Here is a 27,734-nt window from a genome sequence, read left to right as displayed (position 1 = left end):
ATTTATATTGACTAATTTTCAAAAGTAAAGGCCCTAAATATTTGGTGAGATGCATTTAACCTATAAAATGTTGATGAAATTCGAAATATAAGGTTCGGTTTATGCTAATTGTCTGATTAAAGTTCTATTTTGGTTGCACAATTTATGTCTATATGTTTACACATTGTGTGTTACAGTTTCTCAATTGCAAGATCCATAAAATGGTATATATATGTATTTATACTCAGACTCATATATGATGTTTGTATGTGTTTGTTTCAAGTATGCTAGTGCGTTATATGGTTTTTGATTCGTGAAATAGTTTAAAACACGATTTTCAATAGTATATAGTAAGGAAGGTTTGTTTAGATTTGAATGAACTAATATTAATCTTCTTCTTCTTTTTAGTTGAAATTTAATAATAATATTACCAATATATAGTAAATTCAGTAAACAACATGAGTATGTATGATGGTTTCTTCTCTTTGTGCCAGATTTGACTTAAATTAAGACATGCACGGTAAGGTGATTATGTTTCTTAGGTAGGAGGAAACCTGACCAAAAGAAATTTTTTAAAGAATAATTACTAGTTAGGGGGTTCAACTATGATTTACAACTACAAGTAGTATAAAGTGTATGTAGGAGATTTTTTAAAGAATGATACTACTATTAGTTAGAGGTTGGAAACCAGGGGGCTTAGCCCACTGGCCACCGGGTCCTCACTTAAGTGAAGTGACCCGGGTTCGATCCCTCTTGAGAGCGAATTTGTGGAGATTGGGAGATATAAGGTGGACTTTGGTGAATGGGAGAGATAAGGTGGTTCTTGGAGTGGATGGGGGAACTAATTACTAACATCTAACATGACTTTGCCCGATCAAAAAAAAAAAAAAAAAGTTAGAGGTTGGAAATTAAGTGACAAATTAAGTAGTGTATTTCCCATTACGACTTTTGATTCACTATTGAATATTCATAAAATCAGCTCGTCCGTTCAGTATTGAATGAGCACCGAACATTATGTCAGCGTTGTTCACGTATTCCAAAGAACGCAATTTCAATACTCCCGTAAATTAATAATCTACTGTCAGGAAGTACATTTACTTTGCACCATTCACAAACTGTAAATTATCATTAGAATGAGGAGTTCTTCAATTTTCCTAATCCTAAAAAATAAATACTTTTAAGTAAATTATGTGTGTTTTAATTATAGACTATAATTATGCATTTTGGACCTCGAATCTTTTCTTTTTTTCTTTCTGAAACGGCAAATATTAATTTGCTAATAAAGGGATAATATAAAATGGGTACGTAATAGAGAAAAAATTATGTAAACTTCCTCATAAAAGGTGCAAAATGTTTTTTAATTTTTCGTGTATGCGTCCACACTTTCCTTTCATTGTTTATGAAACATATCAAATCTTATTTTTATACTATGAAGTAAATTAGCTAATCTTGTGTTATTAAAGTATACATAATACAGTTCATTGAAAAATGAAATTACAATAATAAAATAAATATAAATAGAGATACAAACTGAATCAAGGGAACTATTAAACTCTTTCTTCATAAAATAAGATGGCTTCATTATATGTGCTCGAGGTTCCACGATAATTGTCTCCAAGATACAATGATTCAGATGAACTCGAGATGTTGTACATTACAGGCTCGACTTTTCGGCAAATTACTCGATATTCGGGATTGGACACTTTCCTAAGACTCGGACTATATGGAGAATATGATAGCTAATTCGAATACATTCAATTCGATATGTTGAATGGATGATTCATTGATTCTTACCATCATGGAGGCTCTTATAGTCAGAAGGTGGCTGCTCACGAAGGGGTGCGAGTTGATTCTGGGGGTTGAATCCGAACATGTGCTTGCAGTTGAACCATAAACATGTGCATGCGATGTGGTTCAAATGGGTGTGTCTTCTGACTCTGGGTTAGGCACGTACCATGTGTACGTCAACTACCGCCACACGACGTAATCGCTGTCACCTCTGCACCGTTTGTCCATACGCACTGCAAAGTTCGTGATTTAAAATGTACTTTTTAAAGTTTGTGTGTAAATGATTAAAGTTCATGTTATTTCGATACATTTAACTTTTAAATTTGTGTGCTCGAGGCGTAGATTCCAACATTAAATTTCAATAATTCTTAACGGGTCGATCATAATCAATTATACATTTAAAAACATTAATAAATATATTTTCCAACATCTTGTAAATAAATTTTGCCTTACTGTAATATTTCTTAAATCATACTATAAGAGAGAGGCCAGTAAGAAGAAAGATCATCAACAGCTCTTTATTTCTTGCGTCAATTAGTGGAGAAAACCTTTTTGCGATCTCATGCATAGCAAAACAATACTCCTTTGAACTAAAAATAAAGTTGAAAGTGTATAGGACCGCAACCTTTAATTATTGATGTAGTTTGAGTATTAAATATGTATAGGCAAAGCTATTATGGCGTAGTCTAAGTGGTGAGACCACGTGTCCATGAATTGTCACGATTTGCTGCCTAAAGAAAAAGTTCACATCATCACCAACATGCATGCAGCTGTGTCCTGCTCTAATATCACAATAATGCCAATTCCTTATTTTAATTTTATTGTCCTACTTCCAAAATTTTCCGATTTCAATAGGTATCTCATTTCTGAATCAATTTGCTCAGAATAATGAGCTTGTTTATATATTTTTATAATTATATACGGAAGACTTCAAAATAAAATACTAACAAGTTACAAATATAAATGGGTTTCGAAAAATTTCAAAAGAAAAGGATGATGCATTTTTTATGAGATAGTATATCAAATTAATAAAAATAAAAATGAAATTTCAAAATTATTTCAAGCTTATTAATAATGAACATGATAGATTCCACTTGAAGATCGAATTAGTGGGAATTAATCCCTTACTTGCACAGTTGCACCTTACCTATACATGAATTGTAATGACATCACTACAAAAAAAATGGCCTATTACCACATAACTTTTACGACACCATAATGTATATGTCTGTATAGTACCTCTATTACGACATGTTATGTTTATATATTCATTAATACAAAATTGCTAGACACTATTAAGACATAGAATTGTTGGGGTCGTAATAGTGCGTCAATTACTACACTATCAAGTGCCACACTGCAATCTCAAACAAAGATATATTTTTTATCTTTTTAAATTAATCAAAGATGTAATTAAAGGAAAGGTCAAACACTTAAATACTCGTGCAATTAACTGGCGGCAAGCTTCCCACTAATTAATAGTAAAATTTTAAGTTACGTTCTAAAATTTGAAAGCGGTAAATTTCCCCAATTTTTCACTAAATAGCGAAATCTTTTATTCTAATTTTTTTTTTAAAGCAAAGCAAGTAAAGAAAGGGAAATTTTCATTCTCATGCCCTATCCTCACCTGCGAAGAGAATGAGAAGGAGAAAAACTGCTTGAATTTCCTTCCCATCCTATAATTCCCTCTGAAAATTGATTTCGATTTCAGTTGGTGACAGGCAAAATCAAAGACGACCTTGGATCTTGACATCGACAACGACGAGGAGTCGATGTTGGTTCAGCCCGACGTCTTTATTGTTCTTGGCAGCCGACCCATCCACCGAATCTCTTTGTAAATATTTGCATCTGCACCAGGTAGTCATAGCGAGTTTTTGTAGGTTTGAATCTTTATTTTGGCTTCTAATTTTACTTGTAATTTATTTCGAGTTTCAAGTTTTTCCTATGCACCTTGTAACATATATTTGTCTATTAGAATTTGATTATTTTAGTTATTCAATTTTGTGTATTTATAGTCTAGATAAATTAAAGATTTTCAATGAGTTCTCATGTTCTTATTTTTCGTTCTCATGGCATATTTATACTCTGATTTTAGTGCTCATGTTCTTTAGAGGTGTTATACATATACAATTAGAGGTGTTTGTCTAGTTTCATACTTAACTACGAAACTATTTCATAATTAAAATGAAAGTATATATTTATCATGGGGTTACTAATTTGAGGAAATGACTTCTAAAATTACTGCAATTGTTAGACATCTTTCAAGAGAAGACTTCACTGTTTAAAGAACACACTCTAAGATTTGGGCTTTTAAATCTAGGAATTGGTTATGTGTATCTTATGTCTCTTTCAGTGGAAAAGATTGAGTTTATTTTTTAATGCATGCATTGCACTTTCTAAACCACTTTCTTTTGAATCCATCTGCTAAATATATATTCTTAGTAATTTTCTTGTTAGCTAATACATGTAAAATTTATATAGTTGGTTTTCGAGTGATGAGAAGCTTCTTTGTGACTCATTTCAATACATGGAGATTGCAAATGGAATGCACGGGAAGTAAAAGGTAAGGTAGGAAATATTTCATGTTATGTAAGGTTCAGTGGAACTTAAGTCTATTTCTGTTTCTTGCAGTATAACCACTTATGTGGTTTATGTTTCAAAACTTGGGATGATTGAGTTGATTCTGTTTAGGGATGCTGGCAACTTTTCTCTTTATTGCAGTTCGCACAACTGGATTTTTGGTATTCTTGCTGGCTAGCTTCCTGGGGTAGCTTTTATTAACCTTCACATACAAATACGTTTGTTCATTCATTTGTTTTTTTGTATTTGTATCTTGGGTGTGTCAATATCTGCCAATCATGTGCATTTTGTAGCTTACATGATAAATATTTGAATCATAACTTTGTGGTTATTTACATTTTTTATATATGACTCTTATTTCTTAGGATTGGAGCTTCTTTGTGGCATACTTGGTTGCGAGGATCTCTTTTTGGTATTTCTTGCAAAAGGGTATCTCCTGAAGTAAGTGGTTGAACATCTTGTCGTTTTTCTTTTATCTTCTTTGTATTACACACTTACCTATAAAAATGTAAATAGGATAATGAGTAATAACAGGTTATTATCTGCCTTTATCAATTTTCTTCAGGCCGCAGTAGGAGAATTTTCTTCATTCTTCCCAGATTGGATTGCTAGACATGACATCAGCCTATTTATTAGGTAATGGACATTTTGCTGAAGTCTTTGATGGGAGATCATATATTAGGGTGATTTTTAGGTTATCAATTAGAGGTCATATGTATATATCTAGTTTCGAATCAATTTTCTATTCTCATATAAATGGTTTTGTCAGCTTATATATCAAATCAAAAGTCTCTCTGGTCCCACTTAGTAAAGTGATGAATTCGTGAATAGTTGTGGATTATAAGATTATCATTGTTCTAAATTGTTAATTAGAAACCTTGCAAGCTGAGTTTGAGTTTATATGTTTTGTTGGTAAGTATTGTGGTTGATTTGCAGGTAAACAAAAATGAGAAAGAGTGAAGAAGGAAGGGAAAGAAAGTGATGTGCAAGTTAGGGAGAAATTCAACTTCAACATGAGTTAATTGAAGCTTTAGTGGGCGATTGTTGAACTCACAACTACAAGCCCGTAACACTATTCTTCGGCTGGATAGAGAGCAGCGAAACAACCATTTTAATAGCTTTGATGACAGTTCTCAACATATTTACAGCCCTGGGAAGAATGAAAGTGCTATAAATTGCAGGCTTGCTAAGCTTGGGAGTGATGAATTTAATAAGGCTAGCTTCATTTTTTACTTGAGAACACGTTGTTTTAAATGTTTTCAAATTGTGTAGCTCAATAGAAATAGATAGAGTGTCATTTTGAAATTTCTGAGATGATTGCTTATTGTTCAATTAATATAAGGCTATATTCGATTTTGATTTGTATGTTCAGCTTATGAAATTATGCAGCAGTTTTACACCTTTTAAAATGTCGTTAGATGATTTATACAAATGACATTCAATATGTAAGTAAAAATATTGAATTGTATTAAAAATATAAAAATTAAATCAGGAAGATGAATAAACATGTCGTGATAGCTGATTTTATAACTTTAATTACCAACCTATTACGACACGCTAAAGTGTCTTTAATGTTGTTAAGGTTTTAGCTACACAAGTACACACGACACTAAAAAATAATGTGGAGATAGATAATATGTTGCAATATCACTTCTATTAAGACACATTCAATCGCCTTTAAAAGCTTTTTTTCTTGTAGTGCATCAAATATTTGTGGATGACCTAAAAAATATAAAATATATATGGGACATGAATTGTAATTAAGTTCAGATTCCGAGTGGGATGAAATAGTTCCAATAAATGCGCAATTATATACTTCTCTTTTGTTAGATAACAATAACTAATATTTTATAGAACAAGAGACCTAGCTAGCATCTAAAATATTAACATTATAGCATATTGGAATTAAATGCTCCGTATATGTAATAACCAATTTGCTATAGAACGAACCCTCCGAAAATATTCAAATAATGAAACTTTTTCATGTAAAAATAAAGTTAATGATTCAATTTTCATTCCCTTCATTTCAGAAAGAATGAAAATACTACTAAATTAATCAAATTTTCCATATGTTTCTACAAACATTGAGGATTTAGTAGTAGTACTTTATTTATACGACGACGACAAATTAGTTGGAGGGGAATCTCAATCTTCCCATCTTATTTCAAAAAATATAAAATTAAATAATCTTTCGCGCACCCGTATTAAATATATATTGCTTCCGTAACGTCAATTCGGAAATCTGAATTTATGAGAGTCAATCAAGCTGTGACGACCTCTCATTCTCAATGACCGTATCAGTTCTCATTATTTAATTTATTAATTCAATAGTATTAGTTATAAATATTAATTTATCAAGTGTCAGCTAAAAAATTGAAATTGAAATGCTAAAACACATTACTCTAATTGTGTATAAGGAATCCCAACAAAAAAAATAAAAAATTAAACTACAGTTTAAGAAATTGAAATTGAAGAAAAAAATTGCAAATGATAAATAGATAGAACACCGAAAAATAGGGTAAATGCATGATCAAAATGAGGCATTAGTCTAATAGTCTTGAATTTTGAGGTGGAGATTTCAACCACAAAGATTTTGACGATATGCATGCTGCTCATGGCATCTTGGCCGAGTTTCATGTGATGTAAGTAACTTATTTTTTAACCACTATTCATATGGGAAGCCCGATTAATAAAGTATTGGTAGGAATAAAATCAATCAATCATATTATTGAGATTGTCTACTCTACCAACGAGGCTATCCTAAGGAGTTAATGATACATGCATCATCTTGTCTCATACATGGAACTCGAAATTAATTCGAGTATATTGTTCTTGAAATTAATTAGTTCTCCTCGAAACCAATCGCAACCGTGCCACGTGTTCTTGAGCAAAATCATAACTGCTGTTTTGATTAATAAATTTTGTTAAATTTTTTTGGAAGGCGAACATGCTCAAACTCGACAGAAAATTGCGGAATTTTCAAAACTCCATAATCTATAGTTGAGTTTTTGGAAAGGAAATCATAGTAGTATTATTTTTGTTTTTGGTGAGAAGAAATGAATGGTGTTTGTGTAAGGCATTGAATGGGCTTTGGTAGGGGAAGAATATAGTAATAAAGCTTGAGCATGCAGAAGGGGGAAGGGAAGGGAAGGGAAGGGGGGGCCTGGGCTCCCATCATTATGGATCCATTGATTTAATAAGCAAATCAAGCTGTTCTAATAGACAGCCTGGCCTCTCTTATTTCTATCAACAAAAACAAGGACTACTACATATAACCACTCATTAATAATTTCGAAATTGTTAGTTTTTCTCATTTACTACCAAACATTATGTGTATTCGAAGATAAAATTATTAATGTTAATAAATAAATTTTAGTGAGTGCATTTGACAACTCATTTAATATGTTTTTTTAATGAATAATTTCTCAAAATTATTTATATATATATATATATATATATATATATATATATTAATGAATAATTTCTCAAAATTATTTTTTATATATATATATATATATAATAAGTTTAGAAAATACATAATATATAGCTAACTAAAATATTTAAATTTAAAGAGCACCATATTGTTTTGTATTTTAATCTTCCAAAATGTACCGTAAATGTTACTCCTAGTAAAGAAAGATATTGTGTATGTCCAAGTGGTAAGTGAAGGCTACGTTTTAATTCAATTGGAAAAAGTTTAATTAATTAACTACCAACTTACATATTTGATGAGCTTATAAGCTTCAATCATTTATAAAATGTTGAGCTTATAATTGTGTATTCTATATTACCTATTTTATGCAATTTAAAGAGTTATGAATTAATTACTTCTTAGAATTTGGGGTAGAATAAGTTTGTAATCGTGAGTGGATGTTAAGCGTTTTAGTCATGATGATGGTTTAAATCATGATTTTTGATCAGCTCGACTTGAAACTTTCATCAAATTTGCTTGTAGTCAGAGCATCCGCAATGGGCTTACTTGATAGCCTACTTGATAGTGGGTTGTGTTATTGAGTAAGTAGTGCTGTATTGTGGTTACTTGATAGCCTACTTGATTTTTTTAGTTTTTAAAGAGGTGAGAGAGATTTTTAAAGAGGAGAAGAGAATTAAAAAGAAAAAGAAAAAAAAAAGAAAATTACTCGTGCATACTCGAAGACTCGAGTAGCACTTGAGTAGCCCCTCCCTGCAACGCCTTACTCGAGTGCACCTCTCTACTCGAGTAGGCGCTCGAGTAAGGGCGTTGCCAATGCTCTCAATCATTGTTCATGGATGGAGAAAATATTAAGTGCTCATGTAAAAGGTGTAAGAATATACCTTATCACAAACAAAACACCGTGCAGTATCACATTTTGAAATTGTTCCAAATTATCACACTTGAACTTTTCAAGGCGAGATATCAGCAAGTACGACAAATGTGTTGAATTATGATGATGACAAATTAACAAAAGTGTTGAACTAGATACATATCACGCAATGGTAATGGATGTTGTTGGTCATCAGTTTGACTTTGATGAGCTTGAGGATGAGCCAAATCCTGAAGCACATAGATTTTACGATACATTGAATGTTGTTGATAAATCGTTGTTGCCTGGTTGCTCAAATCATTCACTACAGCCAGTTGTGGCTTGAATTATGAGCTTGAAAGCATAGAACAATACATCTGAGAAGTATTTTGATCAGATGATAGAACTCACTAAAGAGGTTGTTCCAGAGGATAATTTGGTGCCCGATGACTTCTACAGCACAAAGAAATTGTTGTGTGGCATGTGATTGCTAGTACAAAAAATTGATTGTTGTCCATAGAATTGCATAATTTATTGGCGAGATAACAGTGGATTGATTCACTATAAATAACAAGATGTCTGAACTAGATGGAAAATGAACATGGATCATAAAGCATAGAAGTGGCTCAAGATCTGTTTTGGATTACGCCATGGAAATGACAATTACTTTCTACTTTAATAAACTTTACTTAGTTAAAACTTTTAACTTTGTGTGTGCAAATGCATAGGCGAAACAAAATGGAGTCACCGTAGAGAAGGTTCATTGGGACGTATTCGAAAGATTTCACGTCACAAAATCTGGTAATTTTACGGATGGAAAGTTTTGTGTTATTGCAGTAAATATTTTCATAATTAGTTTTGACTAACTTGTTTAATAAAGTGTTTAATGACAAATTGTATTGTAGATAAAGGTGAATGAACGTGATGAGACATTGAGTCAGCTTGTTCCCGGCACATATGAGGTGCCAAAGGTAGATAGGAATGAGATCCTCAAAGGTGTTATCTAGCCCACGAAGAAGAAGAGATTATTTGGTGTTGGTTCTCTCGCTTATTGTTGTATATATAGGTGGTTCATCGAGTGCCAATTCTACAGCGACCTCTCAATTTGATTCCATTGTTGAGAAGAAGTTGATGGAGATGCATGATCTATTACAGACATGGAGACATGAGCACCAACAATACGAGGAAATGATGCAAGTTGAGCTGAGGGCGTGGGAAGAGGCACATGAGCAAATTTAGGCACACTTTCAGGCTCAGCTATGAACTCAGTAGAAGGCTTTTGAGCAAGTTCTATTGAAGCTGGATAGTGATAGATGACATCCACCATCTTCATCTAGATTCCTTTTATTTTTTGATGTTGGCAGTAATTAACTATTTTGAACAACTGAATGTTGTTAGTTTTTTTTAATGAATATTGTTGTGATGTTGGAGTTTAAACATATGATCTATTGTTAGATTTCTCATGAATCTTGTGGTGATGTGAGATTTTTTGTGGTTCATATGTTGTTGTATAGGTTACGTTAGTATTGTGTCAATAGTTTAAATATTTTCATATAAATAAAAGAAAAAATGCCTAGTGTGTGGGTGATGGGAAGAAGATTAGAGTTTTCAAAGATGTCTGGCTTTCTGATCTCGGGGACGGCTGCCCAAAAGAAAACGTGCCACCCTCTGGAGTTCATATGGATTGTCTCATGGTTAAAGACCTTATATCGGCTGACAGTGGTTGGGAGGAGGGCACAGTTGAGAGTCTCTTTCCCCCGCATAAAGCGGCGGCTATCTGACGAATGCCCATATGAGAGCATGGTGTGGAAGATGTTCTTTCCTGGAAGTATGAGACTAAGTGGTGTTTCATGGTAAAATCTGCATATCTCGTGGAGAATGGGTATTATGAGGCGAATCATCATTGTAGCTCGAGCAATACAAAACTATGGAGCAAATTAGTTTGGAATCTTTCGGTGCCACTGAAGGTAAGAGTTTTCATGTGGCGAGCTCGCAATAACATTATTCCGACGGCCGCCAATTTGCAAGAACGTTATGTCCTGGGGACCAAAATTTGTGCTCGTTGTCATGATAGGTGGAATGCTATAGAGCATAGTCTCCTCTTCTGCCCGGTGACCAAACAAATATGGGGAAATCGCGGTTTGGAATTTTTCTCTCTCAAGGTCATGGCCTTAAGCTATGGGATATTGTTGTGGCAGTTCGGCATGAGTTTTCGGATGAGGATTATGAGTTGTGGGTGGTGATGTGATGGAAAATCTGAGGTTTTCATTGTGCTTGGACTTACGAATGCCGCCATGAAATGGTACCACCTAATGAGATGGAGTGCGAGGCTTTGTGGTGGGCATACCAAGAAGCCAAACCAAATTTTCTCCCTGAGGCTCTAATGGGCAGCTTGGTGAAAAGAAATGGAGCAAACCACGTCGAGGGAGGTATAAGGTGAACGTTGATTCTTTGTTTGATCCTGATAGCCATGTTTTTGGAGCGGGCATCATTGTTCGAGATGACAAAGGCAGGGTGTGTGTGGCTGTATCAAGACCATCTCCGACGTCGTTGAATGCGATGATGGCCGAGCTTATGGCCGTGGTTGGATTATCGTTTGTGTGGAACACGAGTTGTGGACGACAGAAATTCATATTGATTCTTTACTTGCAGCGAGAGTTCTAGCCAACCGTGAAGAAGAGGACTTCTTACTCCCGACTGATGTGAGGGACATCATCTCTTGTGCGAAAGAGAGTTTTCTTGAGGGTATTTTTCATGTGTATAGATCGGCGAATAATGCCATCGGGCAGCTCAATTTCATTCATTTTCTCTCAAATGTTAGAAAATATTGTCCTATAGTAGGAGTGTGAAATATTTTTCCAATATTTTCTTATCTTTTTATTTGTAGTGAACATATAATATATATATATATATATATATATAATATTTTCTCATTTTTTCTTATTTTTTTAATAAAATTTTTATAATCAAAGTAAATGCAATATAGAAGAAAATTGACGGGGAGATCTATATATGACAAGACAAAATAAAGTAAGGGATATACAATTCAAAGTTTCAATCTCATTTTCAACAATATTTAACATTTATACTAAATTTGTGTTGTTTGATTTGACTCAACTCCAAACTTCTTAGGACCACTCTAGTTTATGAGTGCTCAATTAATTATAGTTTCTCGTTAGAAAGAATTAGTATTTAAAAATGATATGTTAATTTTCTAAAAAAATTATGATAAATATAACATAGCCTTATAATGAAATTACTGCATCGGTTATAAATGTTATATTATTATCTTTAAATTAAATATGAAATAGAGATATTATCAGAAAATTAAACTGAAATTCTTTATAAAAAGTTATAATTAAAATATTAAAAATATCTTGTCCGGTCTGATCAACGGGCCAATCTAGAAACCCGGCGAATTGGCCCGAAAAGATCGACCGGCTCAAATCCATCCATTACAAAGTATTGAATGGAACATGGTACTATATACATAGACATTAATGCAAGAAATAAAAATTCAGTCACTTTTATGTAGATGTGCAACATATGGCTCCTACTTGCATTGGAACAAGTTTTACAATTAGAGCATCAACAACGGCGGGTGCAATGGCCGGATCGAACCCGGCCTATCGCACCCGCCACCGTTGTTGCACCCGGGTGCAATGGAGGTGGGGCGACTCAACGTACCTGCTGCAAAGGTGGAGCGAAGGAAATGGCTGTAGTGCACGCGCCCATTTCCGTAATTAAAAAAAATTAAATGGATAAAAAAAATTAAACGGTCAAATGACCGTTGGCTTCTCAACGGTCTCCTTCGACCATTTTTTTTGTTTTCTTTTTCACCTATATATAATCACATATCTCCTTCCTCAATCACAAACACTACATCAAACTACTCATTTTCTCTTCAATTCTTAAAGAAAATGTCTTCATCCACCAATTCTTCCAACAATAATTCTTCATCCGACGAAGAAGTTCATGTTGATCCCGCACAACTTCCTCCTCTTCCCGATCCTACTCAAGCCCCCGATTTATTTTTTATGAGATGTGCTGTGAATTTTATGACAGTGGCAAGTTCATATCGTTTCGATCCACCTCCACCACGCCCGAGGAAGAAGCGGACAGTGGTTCGTCGTGACCGTGAAGGTGGAGCCGATCGCCTCCATCACGATTATTTTTCTGTCGATCCTGTTTATGGGCCACAATTCTTTCGCCGTCGATTTCGCATGAGCCGGGAGTTGTTTCTACGCATTGTCAATGCGCTAGAAGTCGATCCTTACTTCCAACAACGTCCGGATGCTATTGGCCGCTTAAGCTTCTCCCCGATCCAGAAGTGCACTGCCACTGTTCGACAATTGGCATACGGAACTGCTGCTGATTGTTGTGACGAATATCTCCGTATAGGAGAGACGACGGCGTTGGAATGCTTGAAGAAATTCTGCAAGGCCGTCGTTCGTATCTTTGGCGGCACGTATTTGAGGCAGCCAACAACTGCCGATGTGCAACGCATCACTGCAATGCACGAAGCCCGTCATGGGTTCCCGAGAATGTTGGGGAGCCTAGACTGCATGCATTGGGGATGGAAGAATTGCCCCGTGGCTTGGCACGACGCCTACACTCGAGGGGATCAAGGCGAGCCAACAATTATATTAGAGGCCGTTGCTTCACAAGATTTGTGGATCTGGCATGCATTCTTTGGAGTCGCTGGGTCCAGCAACGACATCAACGTGCTCCACCAGTCCACGCTATTCAACGATGTTTTAGCGGGGCATGAAGCGGCTGTGCACTTTCTCGCCAACAATTCTCACCACACTCGAGGATACTACTTAACAGACGACATCTATCCGGACTGGCCGGTGTTCGTGAAGAGCTTCCAGTTTCCGAACGATGAGAAGATGCGGAGGTTCAAGGTGATGCAAGAAGCTGCAAGGAAGGATGTGGAACGAGCTTTCGGTGTTCTTCAGGCTCGGTGGGGTATAATCAGAGGGCCGTCGCGTTTGTGGAAGGCGGAGCAAATGAGTTCGATCATGTTTGCATGCATCATATTGCACAACATGATCATTGAGGATGAATGTGGAAATACAAGTAATTTTGACGGTGACGGCGACGAGGGACCAAGTTCTCCTCCTCAAACACAATTCAATTCCGAAGCACCACCGGAGTTCGCCGCCTATTTGGCACGGAATGCAAGCTTGAAGGATGCACGATTGCATGCTCGCCTCCGCGATGATTTGGTTGAGCATCTATGGGCACGCTTTGGTCCGGTTGACCCGTAGTTCGACGGCTTTAAATTTTTCGAAAATTAGATGTTTTAAATATTTGTTGTTTTTTTTTATTTGTAATGTTTGGATTTTTAGTTGAATGAATTTTATGTTGTTAAAATTGAAGTTGTTTAATTTAAATTGAAAAAAGAATAAAAGTAAAGAGAAAATGAAATTAAAATCTATTGAACCCGGACGGATGCAATACCATTGCTGGAGTGGGTGCAATAGAAGTGGAACCACTTCTATTGCACCCACTATGGGTGCAAGGGTTGTTGATGCTCTTATAACAATTTGACAATTTGTACGTTTCATAATCAATTTATTTGTCATAAGAAACAGTATAACATTAAAAACATTACATTGGCAGTAAGAAATCAGACGAGTTGATTGGTTTCTCATTGGTTGCATCACCCAACCCTCATAAGTGACAAAATTTCGATTGTATTAGTTTTCAGAAACGTTATTATGAATTTGGATCTTGTTTTATCATAACACTTCGATAAATAAAAATTATTGCTATGAGGAATACAAATGCAATTATGTATATAAGCAATTTTCAAATCTTTAGTAGTATCAACTGTCATGTGTGCTTTAAAGTTAAGCCCAATTGAAGCCAACCCAAGTATTTAATATTTTTAAAAAAAATTAAGAAATTAGATTTCCGTCATAAATCTTTTATAAAATGATTCAGCCAAATTTTCATTTCTGATGACTCATGACAAGCAAGATTTAATAAATTAAGCAACCTTAGCGGTGAAATAAAAAGGCCAACAATTAGTCTTTTTCCAAATCCAATTAAATTGCATAATAACTTTATTTCCAACTCTACAATATTTTCAACTTTAAAGTGGTTCACGGACACAAAAGTTTCACATAGTTTCAAAAGAATGCATAGCTATTTTCTTGATATAAATAAACATAAATTTAGCTCATAATATTTGAAAAAATGATCATATTTTTATATTGGGAAACTATATATACAACCCAATTATTTTACGATATACTTTTATATTGATGTAAAACGGAAATATTATTTCTATATACTAGCATGCCTTTCAGCCTTTGTAGCCTAACAAGGGCATTCTTTGTGGTTGTTATTTTCTGTCATATACCACATGTGTGCCACTTACACATCTCTCAATTAAAACTTCCTCAACTTTTTAAATTTAACTATTTATGGATCCTAATGACATAATACTTACTTTTTCCACGCGTATATATATAATACATAATTTGAATACAGGTTAATATTACTATATTGACAAACTAATATTTTAAATAATAAAACATAATAAAAAATTAAAGTAACTATTCTAAAAAGTAATAAAAATAAAAATTGAAAGGGGAATTACTATAATTTAAATTTGATTGAATAAAATTAAATTATATTTTTAAAAGATAAATAGCTTAAAAACAAAACAAACAGTAAAAACAATTAACTAACGAATCGTGCAACCAAGTGCACAGCAGGGGCGTGCAATGCACGCACCAATCCAATATGCTCATGGTCGTGGACATCACCATGCCACAAGGAGCGCGTGTGCCCTTCTTTGCAGGTGGGCCACCACTTGTTTTGCTACTTAAATAGCAAACACAAGTTCTCCTGTACTTGTGGGTGCACGGTGCATCCACCTGTGTAAAGATGTGGATATATATTTAATGACTATGAATAATTACCAATTGAGCATATTGCTCGGTGAACACGCATGTCGTCTGTCTTATATTCACAAGAACGTGTCTTATCCTCCTTCGGGTTTGGTTTGTCCTGTTCGGTTTGGTTCACTTGAATCGGTTTTTTTTTTTTTTAAGTACCAATTTTTTTTTGTCATTTAAAAGTATCATTTGCATGTATTAAAAGTGTCATTTGTAATATATCATTTATTTTTATACAAAATATCATTTGAATTTATAAAGAAATATCATTTACGAAGTATCGTTTTTTGTTATTAAAAGTGTCATTTATAATATATCATTTATTTTTATAAATAGTGTCACTTAATTTCATAAAATGTATCATTTACGAAACATCAATTGCATACATTAAAAATATAATTTTATGTTATTAAAATAAAAAATCGATCCGGGATTCAAACCTGCAACATTTGTTAACATAAGAACGCATCTTCACCAACTAAGCTAGATGCTCAATTGGTAATCATTCGTAGTCACTCCTAATTTTTTTTTATACATAGTCATGATATATATATAAGGAAGAGTTTAATGGAGACCACTAAATATTCAAAGAACAGAGACCAAATCTCAGTCATTGATCTTATCTAATCTAACGGTCACCATCTATTCACTCCATGTTCAACGAAATTTTTTTGTTGAACATATACAGGGTTGAATCCCACAGCCCAAAAAAATCAGCATTTATTCACGCCATGTTCATTGGATTTGATGAATGTTCATCAAATCCGTTGAACATATCAGTAATTCCGTTGAACGTTCATCAAAGACGTTAAACATGGCGTGAATAAATGCTGATTTTTTAGGGGTTGTGGGATTCGACCATGTATATGTTAAACAAAAAAATTCCGTTGAACATGGCGTAAATAAATGGTGACCGTTAGATTATATAAGATCAACGATTAAGATTTGGTATCTGTTCTTGGAATATTTAGTGGTCTCCATTGAACGCGACCATATATATATATATATATATATATATATATATATATATATATATAGGGTGTGGTTCTAGAGAGAACTACATTATTTGTGGGAACGAGAGAACCATCAAATCTAATGCATCCACTGTAAAAATTAATGCATTCGCTGTTAAAATTAATGCACTAAAAAATATAAAAAAAATGCTCCCTTCAGGATTCGAACCCAGGATTTGCATTCATCCAACAAGATGATGCATCCACCGTAGATCTTGATGATCGAATGGCTGAAAATGGTTCTCCGGTCTTTTTTTATTTATGGTTCTTTCTTGAACCTCTCCCTATATATATATATATATATATATATATATATATATATATATATATATATATATGGTGTGGTTCTATAGATAACTACATTATTTGTGAGAACGTGAGAACCATCAAATCTAATGCATCCACTGTAAAAATTAATGCATTCGCTATTAAAATTAATGCACTCAATAAAATTAAAAAAAAATGGCTCCCTTCAGGATTCGAACTCAGGATCTGCATTCATCCAACAATACATCCACCGTAAATCTTGATAATCGAATGGCTGAAAATGGTTCTCCGTTCTTCTTTTATTTAGTGGTTCTTTCTTGAACCTCTCCCTATATATATATATATATATATATATATATATATATATATATATATATGTGGAAGGGCTACTGTGAAAACACTTCTTAAAATAAAAATAAAAACGTTTTTCAATGTACGAATTTTATGTAGAACACGTATGAATTCATCCAACAGGGTTACGAATTGTGAAAAATAAATTTTTGTTACCTTTGAGATTCGAACTCATGACCACAAATTCATCCAACAGAGTTACGAATCAACCGTAGATCTTGATGATCTAATGGCTGAAAATTATTTATATTTTATATTTTAAGAAGTGTTTTTATTTTAGATCCCCTACATATTCGAATGCACCATGCATCTGAATATATAGGGGACTAGCTCAATATAAAAAATGAAATATTAGCAATTTAGCCTCAATCATAGACACCCCTACGACATTTGGGATTGGCACCCTGTACTCAAGAATCAATTAATCGGACCCCACATATTTTAATTTAGGTGCAATTAAGTCCTTATTCATAGTCTAACGGCGACCTGAATTGGAACATGGGGGCCTAATGACGTTGTTTGTATTTTTTTTATTGTACTGCACCTCAACTCTCTCTGCGTCGCTAGAATTTAAGAGGAGAGAGAGGAGATCGACGGTGACGACAGACCCATGTGCGACTTTAGGCAGTAGCAAAACCTACTTCTGATTAACTGGGAAGGACTATCGACTGGGAATGTATGGCAAAGCTACTGGCCACCAATGAGGCGTGCAACGAGTTCGCCACCCTCTGCCGCCCCTTCGACGAGGTTAACAATCAGAAAAACACATTTAATTTATAGAAAAAACTGTTTTATTTCACTTTCTCAAACCAAATAGCCCTTCAGTGGTTGAAATGGTTAAATGGAAATTTATTATAAACAGTGGAAATTTTGGGTTTAATTTATTTACCCGCAAACTCATAACTCCACTAATTAACTCTAGAAATCTCGTCAAATATTAACTCAAATTAATTGAACACAGTTATTATATCAGACCTGTCGCAATTCGCTCTTTATCTTCAACACGTCATGTCGCTATTGTCGTCGACTCGTAGTTTCTTAAATAGAATCATGCGCAGCTCCAAACCAAATTCAGCTAGGTTGAATATCTTGTGCCACTTTTGCATGTATCTTTATGTTAATAAGATTCCAGGTCTGCTGATTTTGCTTGTGATGAGTAGTTTGTCGTATGTTTGGTGATATCTCAGTGATTCCAGTTTAGTTTGTCTTATATTTGCTTGTGTGTGCCACTAATCACCTTTCTCTCCTCTTAGATGCAGATAAAGTGGAGGTGAAGTGCAATAAAAAAATACAAATGACGTCACTAGGCGTTCCATATTCCAATTTGGGTACAATTACACCCAAATTGAAACGTGGGAGTCTGATTGATTGAATTTTGAGTATAAGGTGCCAAGCGCCATAAAAAATATCTATGATATAGAGACTAAATTACTACCTTTTTCCTATATAAAAAAATATTATCTCTCTCTTTCCTTTCTTCTTTTAAAAAAGTTCCCATCAATATACCTCAAACTTCTCTTAAAACTCTCCAAAAGCGTGCCCCAAGCACATTATTATGGCCTAAACCTAACAGAGATAATGTCAGTTTTACAATATATGTTGGGCCAAGCACCCACCAATTAAAATATATAGTTTCTAATACCATTTGACATGTAATATAACATTGGCTTATTCTTGACAATAGTAACATGAAAAATATTAAACGAGCCAAAATTGTTATGCTGGCATAATTGCGCCACTGGCCCAATTGAAACACAAACTTTGGATCCAAAATTACACAAACATCCCAAGAATCGAGCTTCAATTTCCATCTCCAAAATTCAACTAACAGTCATGTTTTGCCTTCTTTTTCGTCAATCTTCACAAGTCACAACTACCTATAAAAACATAAATTCAACCAGAGACGGAGCCAGGAATTAAGTTCGGGGGGGCTAAAATTGTACGGGGGTTTGGGGGCGCGCGGTAGTCCCCGAGAATTTTTTTTTTGGGCATTCTGTATATTTAAGGTATTTTTTTTTACTAAAATACGAGCATAATACTAATAATAACGAACAATATTTTCATAGATTATATAGTTTCAATATATCACAAAACTTTTTTTGGCCATTCCGTATATTTAAGACATTTTTTATTAAAAGACAAGCATAATAATAATAATAACAAACAACATGTTCATAGATTATATATTTTCTATATATTACAAATTAGTTTCAATACATTATATTTTTTTTAGCATTTCATACATATTAGGCATTTTTTATTAAAAGACAAGTATAATAGTAATAATATATAACAAACAATATTTCATAGGTTATATAGTTTTAAATAACAGAATTATCCTTAAATTAAGTATATATATGAGAGAATATAATAACCAAATACTCTTTTATAAAACAAAATTATTTTATAATAGGTATAAACATATATCTATATATATTTATATTTAAAAAAAAACTCAAAATTTGGGAGGGGGCTCTAGCCCCCCCTGAATACAACCAAGCTCCACAATTTAAGTACATTAAACTTTTTTTTAAAAAAATGAGGAATATCAAAATAAATAAATATAAATATACATAAGATTATCATCAAAAAATATATGACGGGTAAATAAAATTAAATAAATAAAAATAGGAAAATACAACATACTAGGACATGCACTAAGCTCAAGTGCTCAACGAGTAAGGGGAACCCTGCAGCGAATTCAGCTATTAGAACACTTCACGGCCGCATTAAAACATTGTGAGTAAAACTCAAAATAAACCTCACCAAGGGAAAAAGAATACAAGTGATAAGACATGATTGATAAAATAATCTATTTTTATCAAGGGTTTGATTTGCATGATTGAGCTTGTAATTGATAATTCAGGCTGTATCTAATCATCCAAATGGGTGATTATTTATCACCTCAAAATTGGGTGAATTATTTAATCACACATCCAATCATATCAATCTTATCAGTCTTATCTATCTCATCCACCAAATTAAACGTTTGCTAAATCCACTAAAATAGATAATAAAATTAGCAAAACCCAGAGTTTTGTGATGCTCTAATTAGAACACTAGTACACTACCAAAGCCTTATTGACAAAGGTAACAAAGAACATCATTGGTAGAAAAAAGTTTATAAAGAAATTAATACATATATAGAAGTCTTGAATCCTCCTAACAATACACTCGACTTCCAACTGCTTCCCTTGAAAAACTTCAGAATTCCTTGCCACCATCTGACGGCCTCAAACCACCATTCTCATAGCAGGAATCAAATCCTAATCTAATTTTGCAAAATGAGGATTGGAATGTAACAAGCTAAAACCGATCAACTAAAATTTGGTCTATAGAGTTATATTTTGGCGGAATATATATTGAATTTGTTTCATGGAGTAGTATTTATTTCTCGACATTCTTTAAAAATATTATAATTGGACCTTAAACTCATTGGGCTTGGGGCCTTTTAAAACAAGGCTTCTTAGGCCCACCAGATATTAAGCCCAAGATCTATAGGATTTGATATTAGTATAAAAGTAGTGTATATATCGAATATATATATATATATATATATCTATATTTTTGAGGGAGTATATATTGGTATATTAGTGTATATATTGAATATTAATGCTCGAATCTCTAGTATTTTGATTAGAACCTACTTATTCTGATCCCTGTTCAGTTGTCTGGTAGTATATGATATCATTATTCGTCCCAAAGTTTCAAAAGTTAATATAAATGACAGTAATTTCCCGTGCGATTCTTCTAAGATCTGGTTTTACTCTCTACAACTGATGTATTTAGAAAAATCAAATTAAGGTCTGTTTGCAATGTAGCAAAGATAGAAGCAATGAGTTTTGAATGAATACAGTACAATTTTATATATGCATCGATCTCTCTATAATTCTAAAAAAATTACAAAAATAAAATATACGTCAGTCCAATTGGCCGTGGGACCATGACTTCCCTGCAACTAACTAGTAATAATAAAATAAATATCGAAATAAGAATATTTAACTTCATCATTAAATAAATAGGCCTACGTATATATATAATACAAACAGATATATATAGAGAGGAGAGAGGGAAAAAACAGTAATAAGAAAAACAAAAGCAAATTTTGGATCTACTTCATCGTGCTCAACGGCCCCTCGCCCCCCTCCCTCAAACTTCTCCGCCCCCCCGCCCCCGCCCCCGCCATGAGAATACGCAAGCACGCCAAGATTTCTCCACTGCTCTACGCGTCGTCGTCTCTCAAGGCCGGCCCCCTCCTCCAAACTCATGTCTGCCAGCTCAATCAGTCGCCGTGGGACGTCATGACCTTCTCGCCACCGTCGTCTCCTCCTCCGCCGTTTCAGGTCAGTTAAAATCATCTCTTCCCCCCCTCGTGGCCTCAGATCTGCCGCCGCCCGCCTCTTTTTCCTCTCCAACTCCCGTGCATTTCCGCCTGTATTTCTCCTTTCTCTTCTAGGGTTTTCTCCCGCCCCTCACTTAGGGTTCTGCGCACAATGTTAATTCTTCGATTTGGTGCTGTTATTTCGCATTAGGAATTCGAAAATTTTCTAGGTTTTGCTCTTTATCTGATTTATTTCCTCCCCGCTGCTTTGGTTTCTCGAAATCGGATTATTTTCCTGCAGATGAACGGGAGGGATGCTCCTGCTGAAAATGGGAGCTCCGACCACCGCGTTTCAGTTGCTGAGAGGTAACCCGTCTATTGCTTATTGAATTCGAATAGTTTTCTGCATTTTTTTTTGGTTTCCTTGGGCTCTTGATAATTTTGGTTAGGGTTTCTGCCCCCGACAGTATTTATACGAAAATTTCCCTTTAATTCGTCGACATATATTTCTCAAAATGACGCACAAATCCTTATATTATACGTTAGCGTAAGTTCGATTTTGGATTATAGGGAGCTTACGAGATCAGAATATCCGATCTCCACGCGTAAGGTAGAGGCGGCGGACGAGGATACGCCGCCGCCGCCAGTAGAAAACGAGGCTACTATTATTTACTGCTGCAAGACCGACGGGAAGAGCTGGCAGTGCCGGAGAGAGGCCGCGGAGGGAAATTCGCTATGCGAGCACCACTTATCCTTGGTCAAGAGCTACAACACCAACGTCGCTCATAATCATGCCGCCAGGAAATCCGTCAAGCCGGCGGCGGCGGAGGCCTCGCGCCGCCCCCGGCCGAAGAAGGCTCCGGCAGCCTCGTCATCCAATCCGTATGAATTCTACTACTACTCGGGCTTCGGGCCGCGGTGGGGCAAGCGAAGAGGCGAAACTGATCGCAAGAATAGCAACGGCATGCCCAAAAATGTTGAAATGCAGCCGGTAATGATCCCTAGCATAGGCGATGAGGACTTCATTTTCGAGGATGAGGACGAAGACGAGGATGAGGAGGATGAGGGGGAAGAGGCTAGGAATAATGGGAAGAAAAGGATGAGAAAGCCGATCAAAGCTAGGTCGCTGAAATCGCTCTTTTGAGGACTAACTCGTGTAGAAATTGTATGGTGTTGATGTTTGTAGTAGCCGTGACTTTTTTTTTTTTTTCCTTCCCTAAATTAAGCTAAATTTTTTAGGGTGCAAAATATAGTAGGTTTGACGGTTTTGGTGTTCTACTTTGGGTGAGGTTAAGGTCCTCCCTTGCGTGCGACATGGCCACGCACATTTTATTATTGCTTGGGAAGAATATCGAGAAATCCCGAGGGTAGAATGGTCTTTTCATGCAGCATTTTAAGCTCTTTTTTTTGCGGCTCCTTCACTTGCACAGAATCCGTGTCCTTTTTTTCGCTTTTCAAAATTTTGTTACGTATTATTCTCAAAATTACTCAACGGATTTGTTTTTTTAAAAAAGTTGCAGAACCGTCGATCTCCTCTCTATTTACTCCTCATGTGAAGGGACGACAATTTATGGGTAATGGACACGATTATCCTATCTAAATAGGTGTAAATTTAAGATGCATTTGATATTTATGGATAGTTTCGTGGATATAATTCATTATCCATTTAGTTTACGGGTGTGAGTTTGGATACATACTATTCATACTCGCGAAACTCATTTAACCGCGAAAAAATACCTGCGAAAATATCTGCGAAATACCCTTAAAATATGGGCTTTGGATATACATATCAGGATGGGCCAGCAAAAATTAAAAATTGGTGAAATAAAATCAATGAAATTAGAATGATATATGATGAAAATAAAAATTATAGTTAGAGTTATTTTTGTAAAATATGAATTACTTATAAGATAATGAAAAAATAAGTTGGGGTAAAAAAAACTTATTTTTTAAAAATTTATAACCTTTTATTTTTATAATTTATAAGTTTTTTAAGAATTTATTTTGTCAAAGACTTTGAAAAAACTTATAAGCTCCTAAATAGTAGTCGTTTAAGAATTTATAAGCCCAGCCAAAACTGATGAGGAATGCTTTTTCCATGATTCCTCTTTTTGTGAACAAATCTATATACTCAAATTTTACATACATTCAGGTTGACATTTCTATTTTGGACTATTACTTACAATCTCTATCTTGATGAGTAATATCCAATAACCATCCGATTCAGGCCTATCTTGATACACAAAACGCCTCGGACGAAACATACTTTTTATCTCTCTCTCTCTCTCTCTCTCTCTCTCTCTCTCTCTCTCTCTTTGTTATGGTTTTTTAACCATCATAAAAACCTAATATATAATCTATAATATATTAAAAATATAATTTTCAATTTAATATCAATTTCAAAATTGAGTGTCAATTTTGTGACTATAATAAAATTAAAAATTTATTGTAAACATATATTTTTATTTTTATTTCCTTTTTCTTTGTCTTCTTTTTTTAATGCTTGATTTATTTTATAAAATTGTAAAATTCGACTAATTATAAAATATTTTATATGCATATTAAATTAAAGATCACGACAAGAACTTTAATTTGAGTATATTTAATATTGAATTTAAAATGTAAAAGTTATATTTATCTAAAAATTAAAACTTAACAAAATTATCTCTCTTCTCTCAATCTATTTTTTATTTTATTTCTTTTAACTTTTTTTTTTTACTTTTTTATAATATCTGTTTTTATTATTGTGAATTCCTCTTTTCTTTTTCTATATTCAACTCATCAAATATACTCAGTTAATGTTATATATTTTGTTATATTCATAAATATGATAATTGAGTTTATATAAATTATTTATGTATAAAAAATTATAAAAATATTTCCCTTGTATTGCACAAATACAAATGCTAGTGTGCGTATATGCAAAATTAATAAATCTATTGATCCTAAAAATACCCCTTGCATTAAATAAATTGGACCAAATCTAATTAATAAGTTATACGAAATTTGTGTTAGCATTAGTGAAGATTTTAACCCGTCAGACAAGTCAAGACCCATTAGACAATGAATTCAAATCGAAATAATTGTGGTATATTTTGGATATTCACCGTCAAATTTATGATAATACCTCCGTCCATCAAGAGTACACAATTTTTTGTGGACACGAGTTTTAAGAAAATAGTTGATAGTTATTTGTTAAGTAGATATGAGTGATCGATGTTGGTTGAATTGAGTGTGAGACCATATAAAAATAAATAATTATAGTTTTAAAAAAATGGATATTGTCCGAAACAAGAAAATAATATACTCCTTGTGTAATTTAACGATTAGAGAAACTTAGGAGACGCAGAAAGTATGATATAGAGTCATATGTGTAAAGAGGCTATTTGACGAGGAGATTGATCCTTGTAAGAACGAATGAAATAAATTAGTCCTCTATTTTTTTTTTTGGTATGTTATATAATGTAATTCGTTTTTTTAAACTAAAAAAAATTTTCTCTCACTAACTAAAAATTCTATGTTTAGCTTTATAAGCTCAATTATCCAAACATTTTGACAATTTATAAGCACTCAAGAAATTACATCTTATAAGGCTCTTGAAATATCTTATAAGCTCTTTAAAATAAATTTAGTCAAACACCCTTTTAGTTGAGCGAGAGTTAAATGATGGGCCAGTTAGAGAAAATTTAAAAACAACACGAATATAATCGAACTTCAACATATAAGAAATTCAACTGTATAAATATGATAAAAGTTTTGTATTCTTCAATTCACACATAAAAGTATATAGCCTTCAACGCCAGTCACAAATCCAACATGCTGAAGAAATACATATTCTTAAAATTTATTGGAGCTATAGTGATAAATTATTACTTGACTTAATTTTAAACAGAAAAAAGTTATAGCGCGCGGCAAAATAATATATTTAATATAATATTTACTATCATTTTTTAAAAATAAGTACTTATATTAAATAAAATGAAATCTATATAATATATAAAAGAGCAGTTTAACGGACACTTTTTCCCGGCAAATCTTTTACAGTTTTTTTCTTCCAAAATTTTAGGCTATTCAAATAAACGTGCGTCTCTTCTAGCATTCTCTCCTGAAACCAAATAAACTCATCCAGAAATCGTTCAACACAATCCAGAACTCCGAAACCAAATAACTCATCCAGAAATCATTCGACACAGTCCAGAACTCCAGACTAACGTTCTCTCCCACAATAATTTCTTAAAAAATCACCGGATACAATTCACTCACAATAATTTTTTCAAAAATCACCCGATAAAATTCACAATACATCCCTCTTATATACATAAGAGACCAACACAAAAATGAAAACTTAGCCGAATTAAGAAAGTTGAGATTATACGAATGGTATATTTGAGAAAATATTTGAATATTGAATATTAATTTTTTTTTCAAATCATAAAAATAATTCGAAATGATATTTACAAATTAATCAAATTTTCATTTCGATTTTTTCATAAATGATTTGTGTGAATCAAGTAGAAAGAGAATCGAAATTAAAAAGAGGGATAAATAGCTTTAAAATGAATAGGGATAAAGAAGCAGGTGTTGGCCGGACGAATTTGTATTTCGACCGAGAAATGGAAGGACGACGGCGGTGGTCCAATTAGTTACTGTTGTTCGACCTGTCGATGGCAGAGAGAGATGGCGGCGGCGGAACGGCGATGGCACATGCTGCTAGATTTTTTTGGGGAGAAAGTTTATGAATTTTTAGGGAGGGGTGGAGGGCAACAAACGACGACGGATCGCCGGATTTGAAAGAGAATATGATAGTGAAGAAGGGATCTGAATTTTATGGCGGGATTCAAAAAAAAGAGAGATGAGGAAGATGATAACGTTTTGAGAACAACTTTGGTAACTGAGCTTGAAATAAATATAATAGAATAGGGTGTTAGAAAAAATCGTGGCCTTTACTTCAATATAGAATTTGAAATAAATATAATAGAATAACATTTACTTCAAAATCGTGGTAACATTTAAATATTTCATCAATATCTCATTGAATATCAAATCCTATTAATTATTGATTCATTTTTTTTACGCACTCATTTACAATCTAATGTTAATTGATATAGTACAATAATTATTTAAATATTAGTTACATAAAAAAAATAAATTGAATATTGTAATATGTATCAATTAATAATTGATTTATATATATAAAAAATGTCAGATTGTATTATTGCTATAATTTTTGTAATATGATATTTATCAAATTTAATATACATTGGGTTGATAATATTCATTATTTTACACTACTTCAAATAAAGTAATGTTTGAATAATAAAATATAAGTTTTTCTTATAAATTAATTTAAGTCATAAATAATGATTTTTTGGCACTACATAATTTAAAATTTTAAATAATTACTCTCTCCGTTCATAAAATTTTTGCCACATCCTGAACGACACGAGATCTAATAAAATGTGAGTGGATTTGTGATGGAATAATATACACCCTATTATTATAAATAAAAGTGATATATTTTTCATGGATGGATCAAAAAAAATTATCATCACAATATTTTCGTATAAAAAATGCTTTGACCCATGCATCGTATTAGTAACCCCTCCTTCAGGATTTACGGTTTCGTATTCAGATTTTTATTGAGTAACTGATGTCGATTATATTATTTCATTTTTAAAGTATACTTGCATTTTCTTATATTTTAATTCTGTTTAATATTTATATTTATTCATTTAATTATGTCGCTTAATTCGATAATCGCCGTGCATCGCACGGGAGGGCGTACTAGTTGTATATAAATTAGGAGTGAAGAAAAAATTGATAAAGTGTACTGACCAACAAATTGTATCGAGACTTATTGAAACTATGGTTAATCGAGTCGTTCGGTTAGTTTTTTTTTTTAATTAAAAAAAAAAAATCGGAGATACCGATTCAATTTCTGTTTTTAATCATAAAATACCTGGTTAACCGAACTGACCAAATTCTCATAAATAATTGTATAATATATTTATATGTATTACATGAATACAAGATGTTACGAATTAATTTAAACAGTTAACCCTATTTTAAAAATAAACAATTAACCCTAATGCGTTACCGCAAAATTCCATCAATCTCTACTGAGTGTGAAGCCGTGAAGGCGAGTGCTTCAAATTAAAATAGCTGACCAGCATCAAGACGTAATCACGTAAATGCGTCAATTTGATTATCAACTATAAACCTAATTTTGTTTACTTTT

The 27,734-nt window shown here is 33.4% G+C and overlaps 1 protein-coding gene across 1 annotated transcript; it reads left to right on the top strand.

The window, feature by feature from the left end:
- The first annotated feature begins 21,241 nt into the window (after positions 1-21,241).
- LOC130998076 (uncharacterized) lies at positions 21,242-22,887 on the top strand. The gene is made up of 3 exons (XM_057923512.1): positions 21,242-21,518; positions 21,798-21,862; positions 22,067-22,887. Exons 1-3 carry the CDS (start codon positions 21,360-21,362, stop codon positions 22,638-22,640), a joined length of 798 nt encoding a protein of 265 aa, XP_057779495.1. The 5' UTR covers positions 21,242-21,359; the 3' UTR covers positions 22,641-22,887.
- Positions 22,888-27,734: the final 4,847 nt, after the last annotated feature.

This window comes from Salvia miltiorrhiza, chromosome 1 (genome assembly GCF_028751815.1).
Source record: "Salvia miltiorrhiza cultivar Shanhuang (shh) chromosome 1, IMPLAD_Smil_shh, whole genome shotgun sequence".
In the NCBI taxonomy this organism is placed as follows: Eukaryota; Viridiplantae; Streptophyta; class Magnoliopsida; order Lamiales; family Lamiaceae; genus Salvia; species Salvia miltiorrhiza.
The sequence above is the reverse complement of the archived record's forward strand: the minus strand, read 5'-3'. Positions and strand labels throughout refer to the sequence as shown.